The sequence below is a fragment of the Ursus arctos genome, unplaced genomic scaffold, assembly GCF_023065955.2.
Source record: "Ursus arctos isolate Adak ecotype North America unplaced genomic scaffold, UrsArc2.0 scaffold_19, whole genome shotgun sequence".
Classification (NCBI taxonomy): domain Eukaryota; kingdom Metazoa; phylum Chordata; class Mammalia; order Carnivora; family Ursidae; genus Ursus; species Ursus arctos.
Window position 1 is genome coordinate 40804888 of NW_026622863.1, and position 19617 is coordinate 40824504.

Below are 19617 nucleotides of genomic sequence, written 5' to 3' on the forward strand. Positions count from 1 at the left end.
GCAGCCAGGGGACTGGTGCCGAAGAACGCAGCTGGGGCCCCCGAATACAGAGCAGAGCCCAGCATGGGGCAGGCGGGAGCCACTCAGAGGACAGGTGGCACGGAAGTGGGTCAGTACATCTGCATAGAAGAGGCAGGCATCCAGTGTTAGCAATTATGAACGAACACTGCTGGCTTCTGTGGTCAGAAATTCCAGAGACCTTTTCTGATACTCAGAAAACCACCTGCACGCTGGGGGCACGTGCCGACACAAACCCGTGCGTCTGGCTGCCCCCGTGTTTCCTGTGGGGATCGATGCCCTGTCTGAAGGGAGCTTGAAGCGGTAGGAATTATGCTGGGCACCCCCAAGGGGCCCGTAAGTGACAGCCAGCCTCTCAGGGGATGAGGACATCAGGAAAGGGTGGGTAATAGGTCACCTCGCTCCTGCTCATCGACCCGTTCAACTTCTGGGGCAAAAGGGGGGGCGGATGTTTTCTGAGGTCAACAGGGTGATGCCATGTCAGGGCAAGTGTTTCCCAGGTGGCTGGCTGGAGGCGCGTGTCTGCGGCCCGTCTGCCCCACCCCCTGGACACACCTCTGCTAAGGGTGACATAACACTGTTCCCTGTCACTCTGTTCCCGCTTATCTCCCGTCTTGTCGGCGCCACCACCTTCTTGGAAATGAGTTAGGACAAAGGGGAGGGGGCTTAGCACCCCCGCCTCCTCCAGAAGGACCCATAAAAGCAACTGAAACGGGGCCCCCGACACCACAGCAGGTCCTAAACCTAACAGTGGGACAGCAGGACACCAGGACAGCCAGCCAGACGGCACGATGGCATTGAGCATGCGGATCCAGGCTGCCTGCCTCCTGTCCCTCCTCCTGGCAAGCCTGGCCAGTGGCTCGGTTTTTCCGCACCAGGTGAGCTCCCAGGGCCTGGGTCCGGCTCGGCAGCCGAGACCACCGGAGAGCCAGGCCCTGGGAGGGGAGTGCTGAGGGCAGCTGGAGACCCCTTAGCGCGGGGCAGAACTCACGACAGGGTGAGGGGGACGGACAGCTGCTCGAAGTAGAGAGCTGGGGCCTGAGCATCAGGGACTGGAGGCCCCAAATGAACTCCCCAGTGACGGCGTGCTGCCCCATGGGAAGTCCTATTCTGGACAGTGGGGAGCACACAGCAAACAAGGTAGATGAGAGAAGAGTTTCGCTCTCGCGGAGCTAACGTTCCGATCAGGGAATGAGTCCGTGAACCATTAAAACATAAATAACATCATTGTGTTTTAGTAAACGCGCTCTTCACGAATAATGGAAAAGTATGATGATACTCCAGTGACCGGGAGGGGTGAGGGGAGGACTTTAGATGGAATCAGGGGCTGGCAGTGAAGCAGGAGTGTTTGGTGAGAAAATGGAATTTGACCTAGCACGGGGAGGATGAGAGAAGGGGACAGCAAGCGGAGGCATGGGAGAGGGCAAGTGTGGCGAACATCCCCAAGGATCAGAAGGTGTAGTGAGTGAAGGGGATGGTACTTGGAGAGGAGACCAAGGGGCGGATGGGCCAAGTCTTGTGGACAACTGTGGAAATACTGACTTTCCTCCACGTGCAAGGGGAGCCCCGCAGACTTTTAATCTGACTGATAAGGTTTGAGGAACAGAACGGATGGGGCAGGACGCAGGGAGACGTGTTCCAGGCAGGGGTGGCAGCAGGCTGGGGAGGAGCCGGTGTGTGGGGGCAAGTCTGAGAGCCCCGCTGGGCCCCGGCCATCTTCACCACCCCTTCTGCTCTCGCAGACAGGACAGCTCGCAGCCCTGCAAGCCCAGGACGCAGCCGGAGCCGAGGCTGGCTTGATGGTGAGAGCGCCTGAGACTCCCTTCCGGGCCTCCCCAGCCCTTCCCAGGCCCAAGCTCTGCTCACTCTCCCTTCCTCCCCGCAGCCCGTGCTCCCGAGGCTGAGGAGGCGAGACACCCACTTCCCCATCTGCCTGTTCTGCTGCGGCTGCTGCAATAAATCAAAGTGTGGGATATGCTGCAAGACATAGAGCCTCCCCGGCTGGACCCCCGGGCCACACCCCCACCCCTCTGTATTTATTCCTGCCTCGCCCTCCACCCCTCCGTGACCGGACTTGGAATAAAATGGTTCTGTCTGTTGTTTTCCATACTAGAGTGTCTGTTGCCCTTTCTTGCTGCCTGAGGCCCATGCCAGAGGCTTGTTCCGGCCCCTGTCTGGTCCGGTGTGCAGGGCTGGTGGGTACTGGGGTTGGCACGGAGATTCGGCGAAGGAAATCTCTTTCCTGCTCTTCCCTTCCTTCCCCTCTTCAGAAGACCTAGAACCAACCTATGTTGCAACAGCAGGGGCTGGAAGTTAAAAACCAAGTTTCCTCTCCTTGTAGCCTTCCTGAAACAAGGGTAACAAATTCAGTCCTCACACGGGTTCTCAAAGCAAGGTCCGGGGAACCCCTGGCAGGGCTTCACCAGGTGGAAGCCACTAAAACGTTGCTTGTCTTTCTCACTCTCCTCCTGTTGAGGGTATACAGCTCCGTGACGGATCAACCACATCCCTCTGACGGGAATGGGTCATGTGCTGGTGTGCCTTGTGCTTTCAAAATGTCCTGGGCTCAGTTTCTAAGACATTGAGCAGCTATAGAGAGAACCCACATAAACCAAAGTTTTCTGGGGAGTACTTGATAATTTTGCAGAGTAGAAAGGGGTCCTGACACTGGCCTTCCAGGCAGGCACCGCGAGCAGTGAGGGGTGGTGGCTGGGTTTCAGAGGAGCACAGTAAGCGGTAGCCTCTCAGTAAGGACACGCTGCTCGTGAGACACGTGGGAGAAGACCGCTCACCTCCACAAGGAGTGAAGTTCCCTCCCATTCTTCCTGAAATCGTGTCCCTCTCAATATATGCCATTTCCCCACTTTTGACAGAAACAGAGAAGATGCATTTCACTCTCTTCTTAGCCCCTAAGAAAACGTCAGCACTAGCACGGTGATAAACGACCACGACTACTTGGCCCCTATGTTGCACATCGATGGGGAGGCCTGGGTTAGATCGTTAGGGGGACCAGGAGATGGCTGTCACGCCCAAAGGCAGGCCAAACATGCTAGAGCTTCTTTTCAAGAAAAGGCAGCCATGCTTATTTTGACAGGAAATTTCCTGATTTTTAAAATATTGGCAACTGATTAAAGGGATTTTGTTTTTTCAATCAACACTCTGGGAGCCAAACTAAACTCAGCCAGGAGCCAGCTCAGTCCTGTACCTTTTGTCTTGGAAGCCATGAGAGGCTCATCCTCTGGGAGAGGTTTTCCTGAATGGAGGCTGAAGGGTGGGGAGAGGAAGGCAGGTGGACAGCTTGGGCTCCCATGAGCTGTGGGACCTTGCCACCATCCTCTCTCCACTCTGCAACCCCGCCTCCTCATCTGAAAAAGGAGAAGGGTCTGCAGCGTTCTGCTCATCAGGCTGTGTGGCTGCTTATGAGTTATGAGTTGAACTGTGTGTCCCCCACTCTCTCAAAGTTCAATGTTGAGGTCCTAACTCCCAGTACATCAGATTGTGACCTGATTTGGAAATAGGGTCTTGATAGAGATAGTCAAGTTAAAATGAGGTCAGTAGGTTGGACCCTAATCCAAGAGGACTGGTGTCCTTATAAAAAGCGGGGATTTGGATACAGAGGCCTGTACGCAGGGAGAACGCCATGTGAACATGAAGACCGTCATCTATAAGCCAATGAGAGAAGCCTAGAACAGATCCTTCCCTCCCACCCCGCCCTCCCTCCCCCCTGCCCCCACACTCAGAAGGACCAACCCTGCCAACCTCTTGACGTCAGACTGTGGCCTCAGCACTGTGAGACAATAAGTTCTGTTTTTGAAGCCACCGAGTCTGTGGTACTCTGTCACAGCAGCCCTATCACACCTGCCTGGTTTAGAAGGCTCAGCTGGATCGGAGTGGTGGCTCCCGCTTTGGACAGGCACAGGCTCTCCAGGGCCTCAACCTCCTGGGGCCTGGGGACCTGGAATTGCAGATTTCAGCGATGGTTGCCAGTGCTCTCTGTGGACACGCTGGCCTGTGCGCCCTGCCCCCAGGGACAGCCTTTGGTTCACACCTAGAGAGGGGATGGACCCCGAAACCGCACAGGCACATGACCCCAAGGGGGTTGGCATTGAGGTTGAAGGCTGTGACATAGGAGAACCCCAGGATCTCAGCGTCCTCCTCCAAAGCCCAGGCACCAGGGCCCTCACTCCTCTAGGACCCAGGCGTTCAAGCCCCACCCCGCTCTCAATGGGCCTTTGTCCGTGTCTGGGAAAGGCACGGGCAGAGTCTGACATCATGAAGCCTGAGGTGGGGGTGGGACTCCCCCTCCCCCTCCATGCAGCCTTCTCTGACTCCACACGCCTGGGTCTGAGGGATTTCCCTGCCCCTCACCCTCCCCACCCCAGCTGGGTTCTCCCTTGGAAGAGAGGAACCCCCCCCCCTCCGAAAACAGCTCTGGCCTGAAGGAGGACAGAAGATGGTCCAGTGTGACTGAGCAACTCATGGTCAAACCATCACTACACTTAGTCACAGCACCATCAGCTCCCTCCACTGCCACCCGCCCCCACACACCCCTCCCCACCCCCCCTCACAATCACCTTGCAAAGGTCATGACCAGTGGGAGGGGTTGGGCTGGGAGGAGGATCACTGTGGAATCTGGAATCTGCACACAGTGGATCCTAACCCAGCTCAAAGAGTAAGCATCTCGCTCGATCAGCTCCTCTGTGCACCAGGCACTGTTCTAAGGCACAGAGGGCTAAGCGGATGGACAGGCAGAAACCCCGCCCTCCGTGAGCTCCCGTGCTGATGGGGAAGAAGGGCCCCCGGAGCGCAGTCAGCAACGTGCTGAGGGCTATGGAAGGACAGGGCAGCGAGTGAACGGAGGGGTGAGAGGGGCAGGGCAGGCTCCAGAGGAAGTGGCATCCAAGCTGGGAGTCCACAGGATGTGCAGGCTGTGGCCGTGGCAACGTGGGGTGTGGGGTGGGTTAGGGAGGCCTGTCCAGGAGGAAGGAACGAGTGCAAAGGTCTCCGATCAGAAGGTGCTGCTAGGTCTTTGAGGAACAATGCGTGCGCCCGCTCTGTGGTTATGAAGCTTAGCTCTGTGCCAGGAGCCATTCTACCACCGGGATAGATAGAAATCAGCAGGCCAAGCCCTTATCTTCCTGGAGATCATGTTCTCATGAGAGGAGACAATCAATGCATAAGGTCATTTCTGATGGCAAGAAGAGTCTGGAAGATAGACTAGGATGTAGGCACCAAACGTGACCCAGGGAAGTGATTCAAGAGAGGGCGGAGGTGACGCTGAAGTCAAGAGTGGGCAGGTCCAGTGTCCTGCTCACCCCCTCTGTGGCCTCTTGGGACCGAGGTTTTACCTGTTCGGGCCACCAAGATTCCCTAGACACTGAGAACACCACCTTCTGTTTCTTAGCCTGAGACTGCCAGAGATAGCAGACCCTCGTAGGGACCCAGAACCAGGGTGCGTAGTGATGGAGGAGGGGGCAGCAAGTGAGGCTGCGTCCCCCCCATCCCCTCCAGGAAGGAGCTAGTAGAACCCAGGCATCAGGCTGCCCAGTTCCAGCAGTGGTGACAAGGGCCCCTTTGTGCCCCCCTCCCTCGGGGGCAGGGAGGAGCTGGGCCCCGGAGGCAGGCGGCCCCTGGCACCCAGGGGGAGGGGACGGGCTGGCAAGTGGGGGCCTGGACCCTGGGAGGCCAGGGGACTGTGAGCAGGGCCGGTGGAGCCGAGGGCGCAGAAGCGAGAGCATCCAAGTGAGTATGCGGCAAAGAGGGGCCAACGATGAGGTGGGGGGCGGAGGACCGGGCTGAGAGGGTGGCGCAAAGGGTGCCCAGAAGCACGTGCAAGGCAAGGTCACTGGCAATTGCCACTAGTTTAGGATGGGGCGGGGGGCTGCTCCGGACAGCTTGGGGAATGGGCTGGGACCATGGCAGGGACAGTGACGGGCTTAGGGAAGGAACCACAGAGAGAAAGAACGCAGGGCTCTTCTCAGCAACCCTGTGGCGGAAGGTCCGCACTAACAGCTGCCCTGGGGCTCCCGAGTTTGGGGCAGATGGGGTGGCAGTGGTCTGGGGCTGGGTGAAGAGCAGAAGGATGCCAGGTGAGCCCCCACCTGCATCCTGCTGTCTGGAGGGGGCGGGGGCAGCGAGCTGTGAGTGAACCAGTGCCCGCACCTGGGCGCATGACAGGTGTGTGTGTGTGTGTGTGTGTGTGTGTGTGTGTGCACGCACCTCCCCTGGGTGAGCCTTAATCTATATCAGTGTTCCTCAACGTTGTTTTCACTATACCCCACTAAGGAACCATTTTAGAGCTGTTTTTCCTAATCCCATTCCCGCCATGAGATTCCACGGCCAGAGACGTGCAGTATACATGTTTATGTACTGCGGCCCTTTAGGGAGTCCCAGCTCACCGCAACAGCTAAGACTTTTCTGGCCCCCACCCCAAGAACCCATCTTTGCCCCCTCGCCTGTGTCCCGTACCTTCCTGTCGTGGGGCGAGGCTGGCATCCACCACGTGTCCATCAGCCTGTGTCTGGGTGGGTCTGACCTTAGCTACCCCCCAGTGCGTGTGTGCAGGTCTGTGTGTCTTTGTGAGCATGGCATGCAGGCGGGTCCACGTGTGCGCCTGCAAGCCCTTGGCAGCCCCGGGGTGTGGTGGGCGTGGAGCAGGGCCGTGTGGGGACGCTTCTGTGACTGTGTGTGTGTGTGTGTGGCATTCTGCAGGTGCACGCGGCTCGCTGCCCTGCCCGGGTGTGCACCCGCATCGCTATTGTGTGAGCCTGTTCCTTCTGGTTGGGTCTAGATCTGTCACATTTCAGACCGGCATTTGCATGTGTCTGACTGTGCATGTGTCCGTGTCTGTGGGAAGAGCACAGCGAAGGCCAGGGAAGGCAGCCACTTGAAACCCTGGCTTCAACCCTGAGCAGCCGGGTCTCAGGGACTCACGAGCTCCCAACCCCGGGGTCCTTCCTGGCCCTGCTCTGAGCCCAGCCAGGAGCGCCCGACTCTTCTTCCATCCAACCTACCCCGAGAAACCCCCCAGGATGAGGCACCCTCACCCTGAGCGAACAGGGCTCTTTTGTACCGGGCCCCGGCCTCTGCTGAGGGTGGGGACAGCAGGGGCCGTCTGTGGGGTGGGAGAGGGCGGCAGGAATTCCCGCGGCATGTTGGGAATGCTGATGCTGTGAAACCCAGTCATTGATGGGCCAGGTCCCTGCCCGCCACCCCCAGGCCTCAGCTGTGGGCCATCTGCTCCCTCACCCCACTCACCACACGGCCTGCCTACCCCCCACCCCAGTGCTCCGCCGCTCCCCCTTACCTCCCCAAAGTTCCTCAGCATCACAGCTCGGGGTGGGCGGTGACTACAGAGTAGCTTCCAGGCTGTGTGGGAGGGTCCCAAGCATCCCCGGGCAGCGGAGACCACGTGCGCACCCTGACAGCAGGCCGCCACTCAGAGCGGACAGACACGGAGAGGGCAGCCGGGAATGCACCTGTCTGGCTCTCATTCCAGGTTGGCTGGCTGACAGCTTCAAGTGACACCTGAAGGCATTCCCAACTCAGGGAGACTGAGGTGAGGGGCAGGGTTCCAACGTCTCTTTCCCCCTGGCTTCCCCTGCTTCCTGCTGCTGGTCCAGCCCTGGCTCGGTCCTTACTTTCTGGAGATGCCCAGGAGCACAATGGTGATGAAGAAATTATCAGCATGTCAGTACTACGTAGAGACAGGGTGGTTTGGTGGTTAAGTCTGCAGATCCGGAGCTAGGCAGATGGGGCTTGAATCCCAACTCTGCCACTTACCAGCTGTGTGGCCTTGGGCAAATTACTTAGCCTCTCTGGACCGCAACTATAAAATGTGGGTTATAACTACCCCTATCTCAGAGAGACCAAATGAATTAATACAGCAGAGTCAAGCATTGGGGCCTGGTGCATGGGTCAACGCCACAGAAATGTTTGTCATTCTAAATAATGATACCAGCAGCAACCAGCTTCTGACCGGGCCCTCTCCTGAAGCCTCACCAGAGGCACCCTTCACCTCTTCCCCTGGCCTTTAGCGCTCTCCTCTCCCCTCTCCAGCTGTTGCTCACTTGCTGGACAAAATGATATTCCTCACGACACTGCCTCTGTTTTGGATTATGATTTCAGGTAAGGGCGAGGGGTGTTGGGGGATCCTGGGGCCTTGGCCCCTGAGCGGGGCTGGGGCTGTTTCTGTGGGTCCCTGCAGCCCCCAGGGGGGTGGTGGGAGGTGACGGGAGTGTGTGTGTTGGCGGGGGTGGTGGGGGGCAGTGGTGACCGGGAAGGACCTGTCCCTGCACCTCAGCGGTCCTGCTTGCCCACAGCCTCTCGAGGGGGTCACTGGGGCGCCTGGATGCCCTCGTCCATCTCGGCCTTCGAGGGCACGTGCGTCTCCATCCCCTGCCGGTTCGACTTCCCGGACGAGCTGCGGCCGGCCGTGGTGCATGGTGTCTGGTACTTCAACAGCCCCTACCCGAAAAACTATCCCCCGGTGGTCTTCAAGTCTCGAACCCAAGTGGTGCACGAGAGCTTCCAAGGCCGCAGCCGCCTCCTGGGGGACCTGGGCCTGCGGAACTGCACCCTTCTGCTCAGCAGCCTCAGCCCCGAGCTGGGCGGCAAGTACTACTTCCGCGGGGACCTAGGGGGCTACAACCAGTACACCTTCTCGGAGCACAGTGTCCTGGACATCATCAGTGAGTCCCCAGAGTGTGCGCGCAGGCGGGGGTGGGGGCGGCAGCGCCGAGTCCTCCATGGCGCCTTTCCAGGGAGGTCTGCGGCAGCCCGGCCTGGGGTTTCTCAGTGTGGCTGGGGCTGCACACCCCCATGCCCGCACAGACCAGGCAGATGACAGAAACAAGCAAAGCAGGGCCCCAAATAGTCTTGCTGCCCTCAGAGGAAACAGGAGGGCTCTTCGTCTTCTTCTAGAAACAACTGGAAGAAAAGCAGTGAGTCCCAGGGGCTAGGGGTAAGGCCTCTGGATCCCTGAGTTAGCTGGGTGACTGTGGGCATGTTACTTAACGTCTCTGGGTCTTGTTTTCCTCTTCTGTAAGATGGGGATAAGAATAGCACTTACAGCCCCGTGAGTGAATACTTGTGCAGTGCTCGGAGCAGCACCTGGCTCTGGGTGACCAGGGCTGGAGGAGAATGTGGAGATGCGGCTCTCAGTCTGAATCTTTAAGAGAAACCAGAATTGTGTGTTTTTCTGTGTAATCTCCTAATTCCTACACATTAGCTGCCGATTCAGATTTTTAAAAACAAATCCTAAGTTTAGGCCAAATAACATGCAGTTCTGGGCCAGATTTGGCGATCAGTAGGGCACGCCACCTAATTTCTGAGAGGCCCCATAGCATGGAGCCCCTAGATTTGGGTTCCCCGTCAGCACGGAGTCCAAATGAGCCAGATTACAGCCCCAATGCAGAAAGAGACCCCACTGGCACAGCCAGACCCGTATCTCTAGGACATACCACATACACACTCACACACACACACACACTCACACACTCACTCACAAGCATGAGGGGAAAATAAACCAAAGCAGACATGGGAAAGGAGAGAAGGTTCTTCAGGGTTACAGTGCAGTATCCAGAGCTCAGATAATGAAGCGGGAGTGACGGAGTTTGCAGCTCACTTTCCCTCCATACTAGCTGCGGCCTCAGTTTCCTCATCTAAAAACAGCAAAATAACCTCACCCGCCTTCTAGCAAGGCTGGAAGGACTGGCAAGGGAAACGCTATAAAGTACTCAGCCCATTATATAGTTATTTCCATTATGACGCATCGGTGGTGGGGTCGTGGAGGGCCCCTGGGTGAAAGGTAACCAGGAGGAGAGAAGGTTGTAGGGAATTCTGTATGCAAGGATGGGGAGGAGACCAGGAACCAAGAATGCTTCCTTAACCCTCCTGTTCCCCCGTCTCATCTAGACACCCCCAACATCGTGGTCCCCCCGGAGGTGGTGGCAGGCTCGGAAGTGGAGGTGAGCTGCATGGTGCCTGACAACTGCCCAGAGCTGCGCCCGGAGCTCAGCTGGCTGGGCCACGAAGGACTAGGGGAGCCCGCCGTGCTGGGTCGGCTTCGTGAGGATGAGGGCACCTGGGTGCAGGTGTCGCTGCTACACTTCGTGCCCACTAGGGAGGTCAACGGCCACCGGCTGGGCTGCCAGGCCTCCTTCCCCAACACCACCCTGCAGTTCGAGGGCTATGCCAGCCTGGACGTCAAGTGTGAGCCTGGGGGCGGGGCGGGGCGGGGGCGGGGTCAGGGCCGGGGGCGGGGTCTGCGACCCCAGCCCGCCGACCAACCCCCCCTTCCGGGTTGTGTCGCCGGTCTCAGACCCCCCGGTGATCGTGGAGATGAACGCCTCGGTGGAAGCCATCGAGGGCTCGCACGTCAGCCTGCTCTGCGGGGCCGACAGCAATCCGCTGCCGCTGCTGACCTGGATGCGGGACGGCACGGTGCTCCGGGAGGCCGTGGCCGAGAGCCTGTTCCTGGACCTGGAAGAGGTGACCCCCGCGGAGGACGGCGTCTACGCCTGCCTGGCGGAGAACGCTTACGGCCAGGACAACCGCACCGTGGGGCTCAGCGTCATGTGTGAGTGGCGCCAGCGCCCGGCACCCGCTCCAGGCGGAGAGAGGAGGGGAAACCCGCGCCGCGCGGGGAGGAGCTGGGCGGGGGCGGGGGAAGGTGGAGCGGAGGGCTGCAGGTCGGGCGTTCCTGCGTCCCACAAGTATCCGATGAACACCTACTGCGCCCCACTCTCATCCCCGGACGACGTGGGAAGACAAGAGGGGTGCCTGCCACCCAGGAAGCCAGTGAAACTCCGTTTCCCGAGGACCAGTCTTGGCTGGTCTGGGAGTAGATCTGGGCCCTGGAAATCCGCATTTCCCAATGAGCCCCATTGCAATTGTAGGGGGAGGGATGAGGGGACCCCAGACCTCAGCCAGCCCCTAGGCCGCACTGTGTTGTTCTAGAGTTCCGGGGCGGGGTGGGGGGGGAGGCTTGTCAGATAAGGTTCTTTGTTAGGAACCAAGGAGAGGTCATTCATTCATTCACTCATTCACAAATATTTATTGAGGCAAAATGCCCAGGGCTGTGGATAATAATAATGAGCGCTGTAGCCAACATTTACTCAGCAGTTTCTGAGTGCTTTCCACAAATACTCTGCCCCCGGACATCCCCACGGCTGGCCCCAACCCACCTCTTCCCTTCTCAGGGAAGCCTTCCCTCACCATCCTAGTTAAAACTCCAACTACCCTGATTTCCCATCACCACATTTCTTTTTCTCCAAAGCTCATATCCTCATCTCGCCAACTACATTTATTTACTAACATAGAGTCTCCTCACATGGTTGGGAATCTTCATCTTACCTTGTTCAGGTTAAAACAGCACCTGTCTCTTAGGTTCTCAATGGCACCTGTGAGGTTGGGACTATTATTAAGCTCATTTTCCAGATAAGAAAAATGAGGCCCTGAGAGGTTAGCACATGGGTCCACACATGGCTGGGAAGGGGTAGAGCTGAGATTCGAGCAGAGCCCTGTTCTTGTAAACAGGATAGCCAGACAAGGGTTACCTGAACCATCCTGAGCCAGTGTGCTCAGATTGGGGCATATGGGGTCACATTGGGGGTGGGAGTTGGCTGGCAGAAGAGGCACCCTTGGCTTCTGACCATCGGGCCCCCCTTGTCCTGCCACCCCCAGATGCACCCCGGAAGCCGATGGTGAACGGGACGATGGTGGCTGTGGAGGGGGAGACGGTCTCCATCTTGTGCTCCACACAGAGCAACCCAGATCCTATTCTCACCATCTTCAAGGAGAAGCAGATTCTGGCCACGGTCATCTACGAGAGCGAGCTGCAGCTTGAGCTGCCTGCCGTCACTCCTGAGGATGACGGAGAGTACTGGTGTGTAGCTGAGAACCAGTATGGCCAGAGGGCCACCACCTTCAACCTATCTGTGGAGTGTGAGTACCCCCTGCTCCTCTCCCCTTCCCCTGCCGAGAGCCGGCTGCACTTGGTCTCCTTCCACATACCCCGCCTCAGTGGATGGTTCCGTGGGTTCCTGGATTACTGGGAGGAGTCCGTGCATCCCAACCAGGGGTCAGCTTTGCACCAGCAGATGAGAACGGACAAGGTAGGGAGGCTGAATCCACAGCAAGAAATTGAAAGTCCCACCTGAGAGCACTGTATTCCCACATCCTGGGGTGCACTTTTGACCAAGGAGATTTCTAGATCCTGTGGCTTCTGCCCCCTTTGCATTCACCAATAACCACGGCATTTAACCCTTGAGTTGCATGGCTATGCACAGGCATTGCTGGAAGCTTTGTACGGGGATCCACTCATTTCGTCCACATGACATTCCCAGGAGGGAGGTTCTATTACTGTCTCCAGTTTCCAGAGAAGCAAACTGAGGCCCAGAGAGGTTATGCCACTTACCCAAGGTCACACAGCTAGAGAATGGTTCAAATCCAGACAGTCTGGCTCCACTGTTCTGTACGGCCATAGTTGACCTCATCCCATGTTATTACATCAGAATACATCGTTCAAGCAGTTGTTATGTGCGAAGGGCAGTGTGATGCTGGGGAATGTGGGGGAGAGGACCAAGAGGACACCAAGCTTATTAACAGATACAGTATAGCCAGAGAGATTGGATGGATGCACATAGAAAGCTTGGAAGTCTTGGAAATGAAGCTCATCATTCCACTGGCAACCAGCACCTGTCCCGACCTCCTCTCGGGATGACACCGCCAACACCCCCAACCCCACCCCAGCTGGCGTGCGCAGCGGTGTAGCTCCAAGTCACGGCTTCCACTCCCTCTCCTGCAGCAACTCCCTCTGGAATGTCACCGCCATATTTCCATCTTCCCTGCTTCCTCTTCAGCTCCTGCCTGGCCTCTGGCACTAGTCTCCAGACTTCACCACTCCCGGCCTCCATGACTCCACCTGCCGTGGGCCCCACCACGCAGGTTTGCCAGGCGGTATTGAGCACCATCCATACTCAGTACTTTGGATGTGGCTATAATCAGTACGTGGTAGATACAGACTATTTCTGGAGGGCCACCTTCCATGGCAAAGGGGTGGCCGCGCACTGCTGTGCTAACCCTTCACCTTGGGGCACATCCCCTCCCAGCGTCTGCTCGCTCGCAGTACCCAAGGCGGTCATGAGTTGTGCGGTGTTCTGCTTTCTCCCTCGCCTTCCTCCTTCTGCTATACCCCTTTTCCCTGTCACACCCCAAGCCAGTGGCGTCTTAAGTTGGAGGGGCAGAGAGCCCCCTGAGGCTCGGATGGAAGCCCCCGAGCTTGCACACCGCAGCGTCTCACATGCATGTGCAGTAAGAGGGGCGGCCGCAAACGGTCGTTCCTGGTCTCTTCTGGGCAGGATCCTGAGCTCTGCAGGTGTTCTGCGGAGCCCGTGCCCTCACCCTGTGAGGCAGGCATGCGTTATCATCATCCCCTCTTTGACGGAGGAGAAAACAGAGGTCAGAATTCCCCAAGACCATGTCGCTCGGAAGGTCGGTCAGAGCCAGGAGTCTTCTGGGCTCTAGTCTGGCCCAGCTCTTAAACCTCTGGCTGCTTTGCCTCCCCGCAGCCCGCAGCACCCAAGGACTTACTTAATCTGGCTTCTTTTGAAAACAAACCAACAGATTTGGAGTGGAAGGCCCTCATCCTGCTGGAGTTGAGAAGCAGCCATGCCCCCCACCGGCCCCCGCCCCACGCGCTGAGCCCTTCGGGCTTCACCCAGGCCTGGGTCACCGGGCGTGCCCATGGCAGTGCGGCCTCAGCCTGCTAGGCACAGCGTCCCTCAGGCCCTTCTCTGTCCCTGACGTCTGTGTCCCCTCGCACCAGGGGTTTGGTGCTCACTGACAGCAGCCGGTGCCCCCAGTGTGGGGCTTCCTTCTCATCCGCAGAGCCAGGGCCCAGCATGGCGAGGGACATGCAAGGTTCTCACCTCTGCTCAGCGCTCACGTGCGGGGCATGAATCTAAGCCCTTGGCTCGTACTGACCTGTTTTGGTCTCACCACATGATTGTGAAGGACTGTTCTTCACCCCAGTTTAAGAGAAGGAAACCAAAGTATGAACTGGTGTCCGGCACCAGACAGAGCTGAACCGACCCAGGTCAGAATCCCTGCTCTGTCTCCATCTTGCTGCATGATCCCAGACAAGTGACTTCCCTTTGGCTGAGCCTCTCCACTGAAAAATGGGTATGATAACCATAGCTTACCCCAAAGGAGGTTGTGAAGAGTCTGGAAGTTATGCTGCGTGCCTGCAACGCCTGACACTTGCGCTGTGCTCCGTAAATTATTTCCCCCTAATCTCTCCCTTGGACTCCAGGCTGGGTGCCCGCCTGGAGTTCCGGACGCCAAGCCTTTGCTCACGTGCTCCACTTGCTGGAATGGTTCTTTTTATCTCATCCTGAATCCTTGGGAGGGTTTTAAGACTAAGCCCTTGCGAGGAAGGACCAATACTCCTGTTTGCACAGATGAAAACTCCACCTTGGAGGCCTAGGGAAGCTGAATGTGGGACTTGGGGTTTGTACAGGGTCAGTCAGGGATCCCCAGGCCTCCCAGGCCACCTGCCAAGCTGCGGAGATACTGAGCACATGCAAGCACGGTGTCGGCATGGGGTCTAGGGCAGCCACTGTCAATGGAGCGGCAGGGGTGAAGTCTTGAATGAAAGGGTTTCTAAAAAAAATGTAATAGCTGTTGGTTCAGGTTTGTCCTTATGCACTTACTCGGTAGGACGTTAATTCATTAACACTACAACAAGCAGAGTGTGTGTATGCCCGAACAGAATTCACGCTATATATTTTTAATTTACTAGATTTAGATGCAAATACACATTGAGGTTCCAGTTGGAACCATCTAGAGGTTGAATCTGGTCATGCGACTCCCTGGCCTGGCACTGTTATCTGCATATTCTTTTTTCTGCTGGAAATTGAAAGTAACTGGGGGTAGATGGCCCGAGGGTCTTTTGGCCATGTGTAAGCGTGTTCTGGTCAGAAGCGAGAACCAGAGCTCACTCTAGAATGAGTGGACTCTGGTGCTGGATTCTTCAGGAGGGAAAGAGAGCATAGCTTTAAAAAGCAACATTCGGTGTTCTATTATAATGTCGTATTTTAGAAAATGAAAGAAACAAACAAAAAAAACCCCCACAAAAACCAGACCAGTACCGTTTTTGTAATACAAATGGCAGCAAAGGAAAGCTCAACACAATGAACTTGGGTGGAGGGCGGGGCGTGGTGCCCGAGGTGGAGGATCCCACGAAGGGGGACAGTCAGGGTGCAAGGAAGCTCGAGGGAGTCAGCAGGGGCATCTGCAGGTGGCCAGGAGGGGGACCGGCAGGGCTCAAGAGCCCATGCGAGTCTTCGCAGAGCTCCGCTATGTGAGAGGCGCGTTCTAAGCGTGGGGTCGAGACCTGTCTGGACGGGAGCAAGAGCCCAGCCGTATGGGCATCTCACAAGGGTAGGGATAAGTGCTGGGGAGCAAGACCCAAACGGGACGGGGAGTGAATAGTTAGTGCATCGAGGTGCGGTTTCTGTGAGTGGTCAGAGAAGGAGATGTCACCTGAGTAGAGCCCCAGGGCACAGAGGGAGGGACTGAGTTCAGCAGGTGTCAGGGGAGAGTTCCAGGCTGAGGGAGAAATGCAAGGACCCTGCGGTGGGAAAAAGCTCCATGAGCTTTGCAAACAGCGGAGGCCAGCATGACTGGGCAGGAGCCATGGTGAGAGAAGGTCCGTGCGGCTGGGTCCCGTGGGGCCTCGCCAAACCAGGGAAAGAATTTGGAAATCATTGTCAGTGACCTGGGGAGCAACGGAAGGAGGGTTTTGAGCAGGAAGCCTTGTGATCTCATTTGTGTTTGACAAGGTGAACAAAGTTAGAGAGGGGGCTGGAGACAGTGCAAAGGGGGAAATGCAGCTCATCTCTGAGACAGCTACCACCTGCTTTTGGCCCTCTGCCAAGGAGTCCCCTGAGGCTCAGCCTCCAGTCGGCGCCAGTCCCCTGAGCCCTGGTCCTTTTTGCCCCTGCAGTTGCCCCCGTGATCCTCCTGGAGTCCCACTGCGCAGCAGCCCGGGACACAGTGCAGTGCCTGTGCGTGGTGAAATCGAACCCGGAGCCGTCCGTGGCCTTCGAGCTGCCCTCACGCAACGTGACTGTGAACGAGACCGAGCGGGAGTTCGTGTACTCGGAGCGCAGCGGTCTCCTGCTCACCAGCATCCTCACGCTGCGGGGGCAGGCTCAGGCCCCGCCCCGGGTCATCTGCACGGCCCACAACGTCTATGGCACCAAGAGCCTGGAGCTGCCCTTCCAGGGAGCCCGTGAGTGCTGTGATGGGAGGCTGGGAGCCACAGGGATGGAGGGAGCTTCTCTTGGATCCAGGCTTCCCTCCCTGAGGCTGACCATCAGCCACCAAGCCTGGGTGGGGCGACGCAGATAGATCAAGTGGTAAAGATGCCCTTTCCAGTTGGTAAAGAGAGGCTGCCCTGGGTTTGCCTGCGCTTTAATGGGCCCTCTCCTGGACGCTCTGGCCGCTACACCCTCCGGGCCAGTGAGGCCTTGCAAGGATGTGCCAGCTATGGAAATGTTTTCACTCTCACCTCTGCCCCAGCCCGTCGCCCAAGACCCCAGGGCGTCCTCACTACCAGCAGCATTCCTGAAGATGCCTGGGTCTTTTGTCCTCAGACCGCCTGATGTGGGCCAAGATCGGCCCTGTGGGAGCCGTGGTAGCCTTTGCCATCCTAATTGCCATCGTCTGCTACATTACCCAGACACGCAGAAAGTGAGTGGCCTGCCACGGCTCATCTGGGGGGTGGGGAGTCTCCCGGGGCTGGGGAGGCGGGGAGGTCAGTTAGAGGCAGCGATGGACAGGGGAAAGCAGCCCTGTCTGTGTGTGGGAGGGCGATTCTGCTCTGTGGATGTTTGGCTGGATGGAGGAGAGAGGCTCCTGCTAACATGTCAGGGCGGGCCAGTGCCTGCGCTGAGCACTTTCCCCTGATGGCTACCTGTTCCCCAGGTTCTGTGGCCATAGCTTCCTGCCCTCTAGGAACCCTCTTGCACATGCTTTGGTGCGATGGGGGAAACCCAGCCACCTCTGGCTTGTAGCCACAGGGTCGGTCACAGTCGGTTCCAGGGCCCCGGTGATTACACACCTCATCTCTGGCAACAAACACACTCCCCAGCCCCAAACCACACCCACCTACCGCAACTCTGCTATTTTTCCTCCTTGTGGCACACACACACCAGCTTCCCTGAAAATGAATTCATCTTTCTGCTCCACATCCTGGCTGCAAGAGGGGCTGATGGAGCCAGAGCCAGGAGAAGAACCCCAAGAAGCTAGGCCGGGGTCCCAAAAAGTGGCAGGGACCAGGGACTAGATGGAGGGATGGGCCGTGGGGGACAGGAGGAGGCTGGTCATTCTGAAGAGGCCATCTACCCCGCCTTAGAGAAATGGGTGGGAACAACCCTAGGGTCCCTTGAGCCAAACTCCTAAGGTAGATGGGGTGCAGAAAGGGAGTGGAGAGGGAGGCCTGGGAATCCTGCTGGGGCTGACCTGTCCTGCCCTGCAGAAAGAACGTGACAGAGAGCCCCAGCTTCTCGGCGGGGGACAACCCCCCGGTCCTGTTCAGCAGCGACTTCCGCATCTCTGGGGCGCCAGAGAAGTATGAGGTGAGGGCCAGAGCCCTGTGGCTCCAGACTAGCTGGAGAACCTGGGTGCCAGGGACCCTGAGGGCCTGGGAGGGCCTGGGAGGCCAAGGGGCAGAGGGGAGGCCGGCCCCTTCAGCAGGGAAAGGGAGGAAGTGCGGAGGGCTGGCTGCATCTGGGCTGGGAGGGGTGCTCAGGCTGAAGCTGTGAAGGGGGCTGAGGGGCTCAGCAGAGGGCAGCCCCCATCCTCCCCTCCCGGGTCTATGACTGCATTTCCTTCTCCAATAGTCCAGAGAGGTCTCTACCCTGGAATGAGCGCCCCAGGAGGTAGGTTCCAGGGGCCTCCGTGTGCCCACCTCTGGGCCCTTGTCGGGCCTCAGGGTTGGCGTGCATGTGTGTACGTTCTCGTCAGGTATCCAGGATGTTCCCTGGTGAAGTCTGGCCCTGCCTAGCCCTCCTGGCCTTGTCTAGTCTGTCCTGTTGCTGCTCCCTTCTGTCTGTGGCCAGTGTCCTGTGTCTGTGTCCAAAGGCTCCGTGTAGGGGTGGGGGTGGGGAGGAGCACAGGACAGGGAAGCCGAAGTCACACCTGCAGGATCTCCCAGATTGAGGAGGGGAGCCAGCCCAGACCCAAACATAGGGGAAGGCCTTACAGAGCCAGGCACTTACACACATTTGGAAAGGCGCGATCCTGACCGGGTGGCTTTAATCTGAGAAGATGCTATAGGTTGAATCGTGGGCCCCCCAAATTCTTATGTTGAAGAGGGCTTCCTGGACACATTGGATTTGTAGGTGACTCTCAGGCTTAGCAAGGAAGAGGCTGTTGGGTGGGGAGACGGGGGCGCACCAGCACAGGCAAAAGCCCCAGGCTGCGCTGGCGGGCCTTGGGAACGGAGGTCTACATGGGGCTTTTGGACTTAACTCTGGAGCTACGGGGGTGCAAGTAACAGCAGCCTTTGCCCCTGGAAAAGGTGGAACAAGCCCCTTCTCATGGGCTGGTTCTGTTCATAGAGTGAGAGGCGACTGGGATCTGAGAGGAGGCTGCTGGGCCTTCGGGGGGAGCCCCCAGAGCTGGACCTGAGCTATTCTCACTCGGACCTGGGAAAACGACCCACCAAAGACAGCTACACCCTGACGGAGGAGCTGGCCGAGTATGCTGAAATCCGTGTCAAGTGAGGGGGCTGGGGGCAGCCTGTGTGGCCACCCCTCCCTCAGGACCCTCACTGGCCCCTACTGGCTATGGGCTCCCTTGCTCCCCAGAATGGTGGGGGCTGGGGCCGGAAAGGGAGGGGGCAGGTGACAGTGAGGTCCTGGGGGCCTGGCCTCCCCTCCTTCCCAGCTGCCCCCGGCCCTGCCAGCACCCACCCCGCACTGTGGCTCCTCTCTAACCTCCTTTAACCTCATCTGTCCGGAGGGGAGCTCCATCTGTCCGTCTGTCCATGTTATTTATTGCTACCCCTGCCTGGTCTCCTGCCCCCACACCCGGCCCCAGGGCCTGTACAGAGGGACGTGAAATAAATACCATGAAGCCAAACACCTGTCCAGATCCTGATGATTTCTGATCCACCCTAGGGGAGCCTGCTGCCCCCCCTCCTTGCCCTCTGCAGGGTCCTGTGTGGGGACGAAGGCCCAGGAATTCTAACCCGGAGCCCAAGGCCACCGCCCTAAAGCTGCTCTCTGAGCTGACAGCTGCAGGCTGGGTCTGGCTCCTCCGATCACTCACATCCCCTCTTGTCCCATGCAGGTCGGGGTGTTCCGTGAGCCTGTGTTGGTTTGACCTCCATCACTCACATTCATGCCATACTCTGCAGCTATCAGCCTTTCCAACTTTACTTTGTTGGTTCAAGAAACATTAAGTAGGCACCAGCTGTGTTTGGAGCCCCTTCAGCAAGCTCAGGTCATCTTGGGAAGGGACGGGACAATGCTGTGAAGATAACACTGGGGCTCAGAGAAGTTTGGTGATTTTCCTAGGGTCCTAGAG

General features: G+C 57.9%; 2 protein-coding genes across 2 annotated transcripts; both read left to right on the forward strand.

Moving 5' to 3' along the window:
- Nucleotides 1-612: 612 nt before the first annotated feature.
- On the forward strand, nucleotides 613-2127 carry HAMP (hepcidin antimicrobial peptide). Its single transcript, XM_026484532.3, has 3 exons — nucleotides 613-896; nucleotides 1761-1820; nucleotides 1904-2127. Exons 1-3 carry the CDS (start codon nucleotides 810-812, stop codon nucleotides 2006-2008), a joined length of 252 nt encoding a protein of 83 aa, XP_026340317.2. The 5' UTR covers nucleotides 613-809; the 3' UTR covers nucleotides 2009-2127.
- Nucleotides 2128-8362: 6235 nt separating this feature from the next.
- MAG (myelin associated glycoprotein) lies at nucleotides 8363-19170 on the forward strand. The gene is made up of 8 exons (XM_026484375.3): nucleotides 8363-8708; nucleotides 9934-10230; nucleotides 10340-10597; nucleotides 11704-11964; nucleotides 16028-16315; nucleotides 16680-16776; nucleotides 17564-17663; nucleotides 18648-19170. The coding sequence occupies exons 1-8, from the start codon at nucleotides 8369-8371 to the stop codon at nucleotides 18810-18812; spliced, it is 1806 nt and encodes a 601-aa protein (XP_026340160.3). The 5' UTR covers nucleotides 8363-8368; the 3' UTR covers nucleotides 18813-19170.
- Nucleotides 19171-19617: the final 447 nt, after the last annotated feature.

Excerpts from the sequence above, each read along its gene's own strand:
- HAMP (XM_026484532.3), top strand. The coding sequence starts at position 810 with ATGGCATTGAGCATGCGGATCCAGGCTGCCTGCCTCCTGTCCCTCCTC. Across the intron at positions 897-1,760 it reads GCTCGGTTTTTCCGCACCAG|ACAGGACAGCTCGCAGCCCT; the intron begins GTGAGCTCCCAG and ends CTGCTCTCGCAG. Across the intron at positions 1,821-1,903 it reads GAGCCGAGGCTGGCTTGATG|CCCGTGCTCCCGAGGCTGAG; the intron begins GTGAGAGCGCCT and ends TCCTCCCCGCAG.
- MAG (XM_026484375.3), top strand. The coding sequence starts at position 8,369 with ATGCCCTCGTCCATCTCGGCCTTCGAGGGCACGTGCGTCTCCATCCCC. Across the intron at positions 8,709-9,933 it reads CAGTGTCCTGGACATCATCA|ACACCCCCAACATCGTGGTC; the intron begins GTGAGTCCCCAG and ends CGTCTCATCTAG. Across the intron at positions 16,316-16,679 it reads GCTGCCCTTCCAGGGAGCCC|ACCGCCTGATGTGGGCCAAG; the intron begins GTGAGTGCTGTG and ends TTTTGTCCTCAG.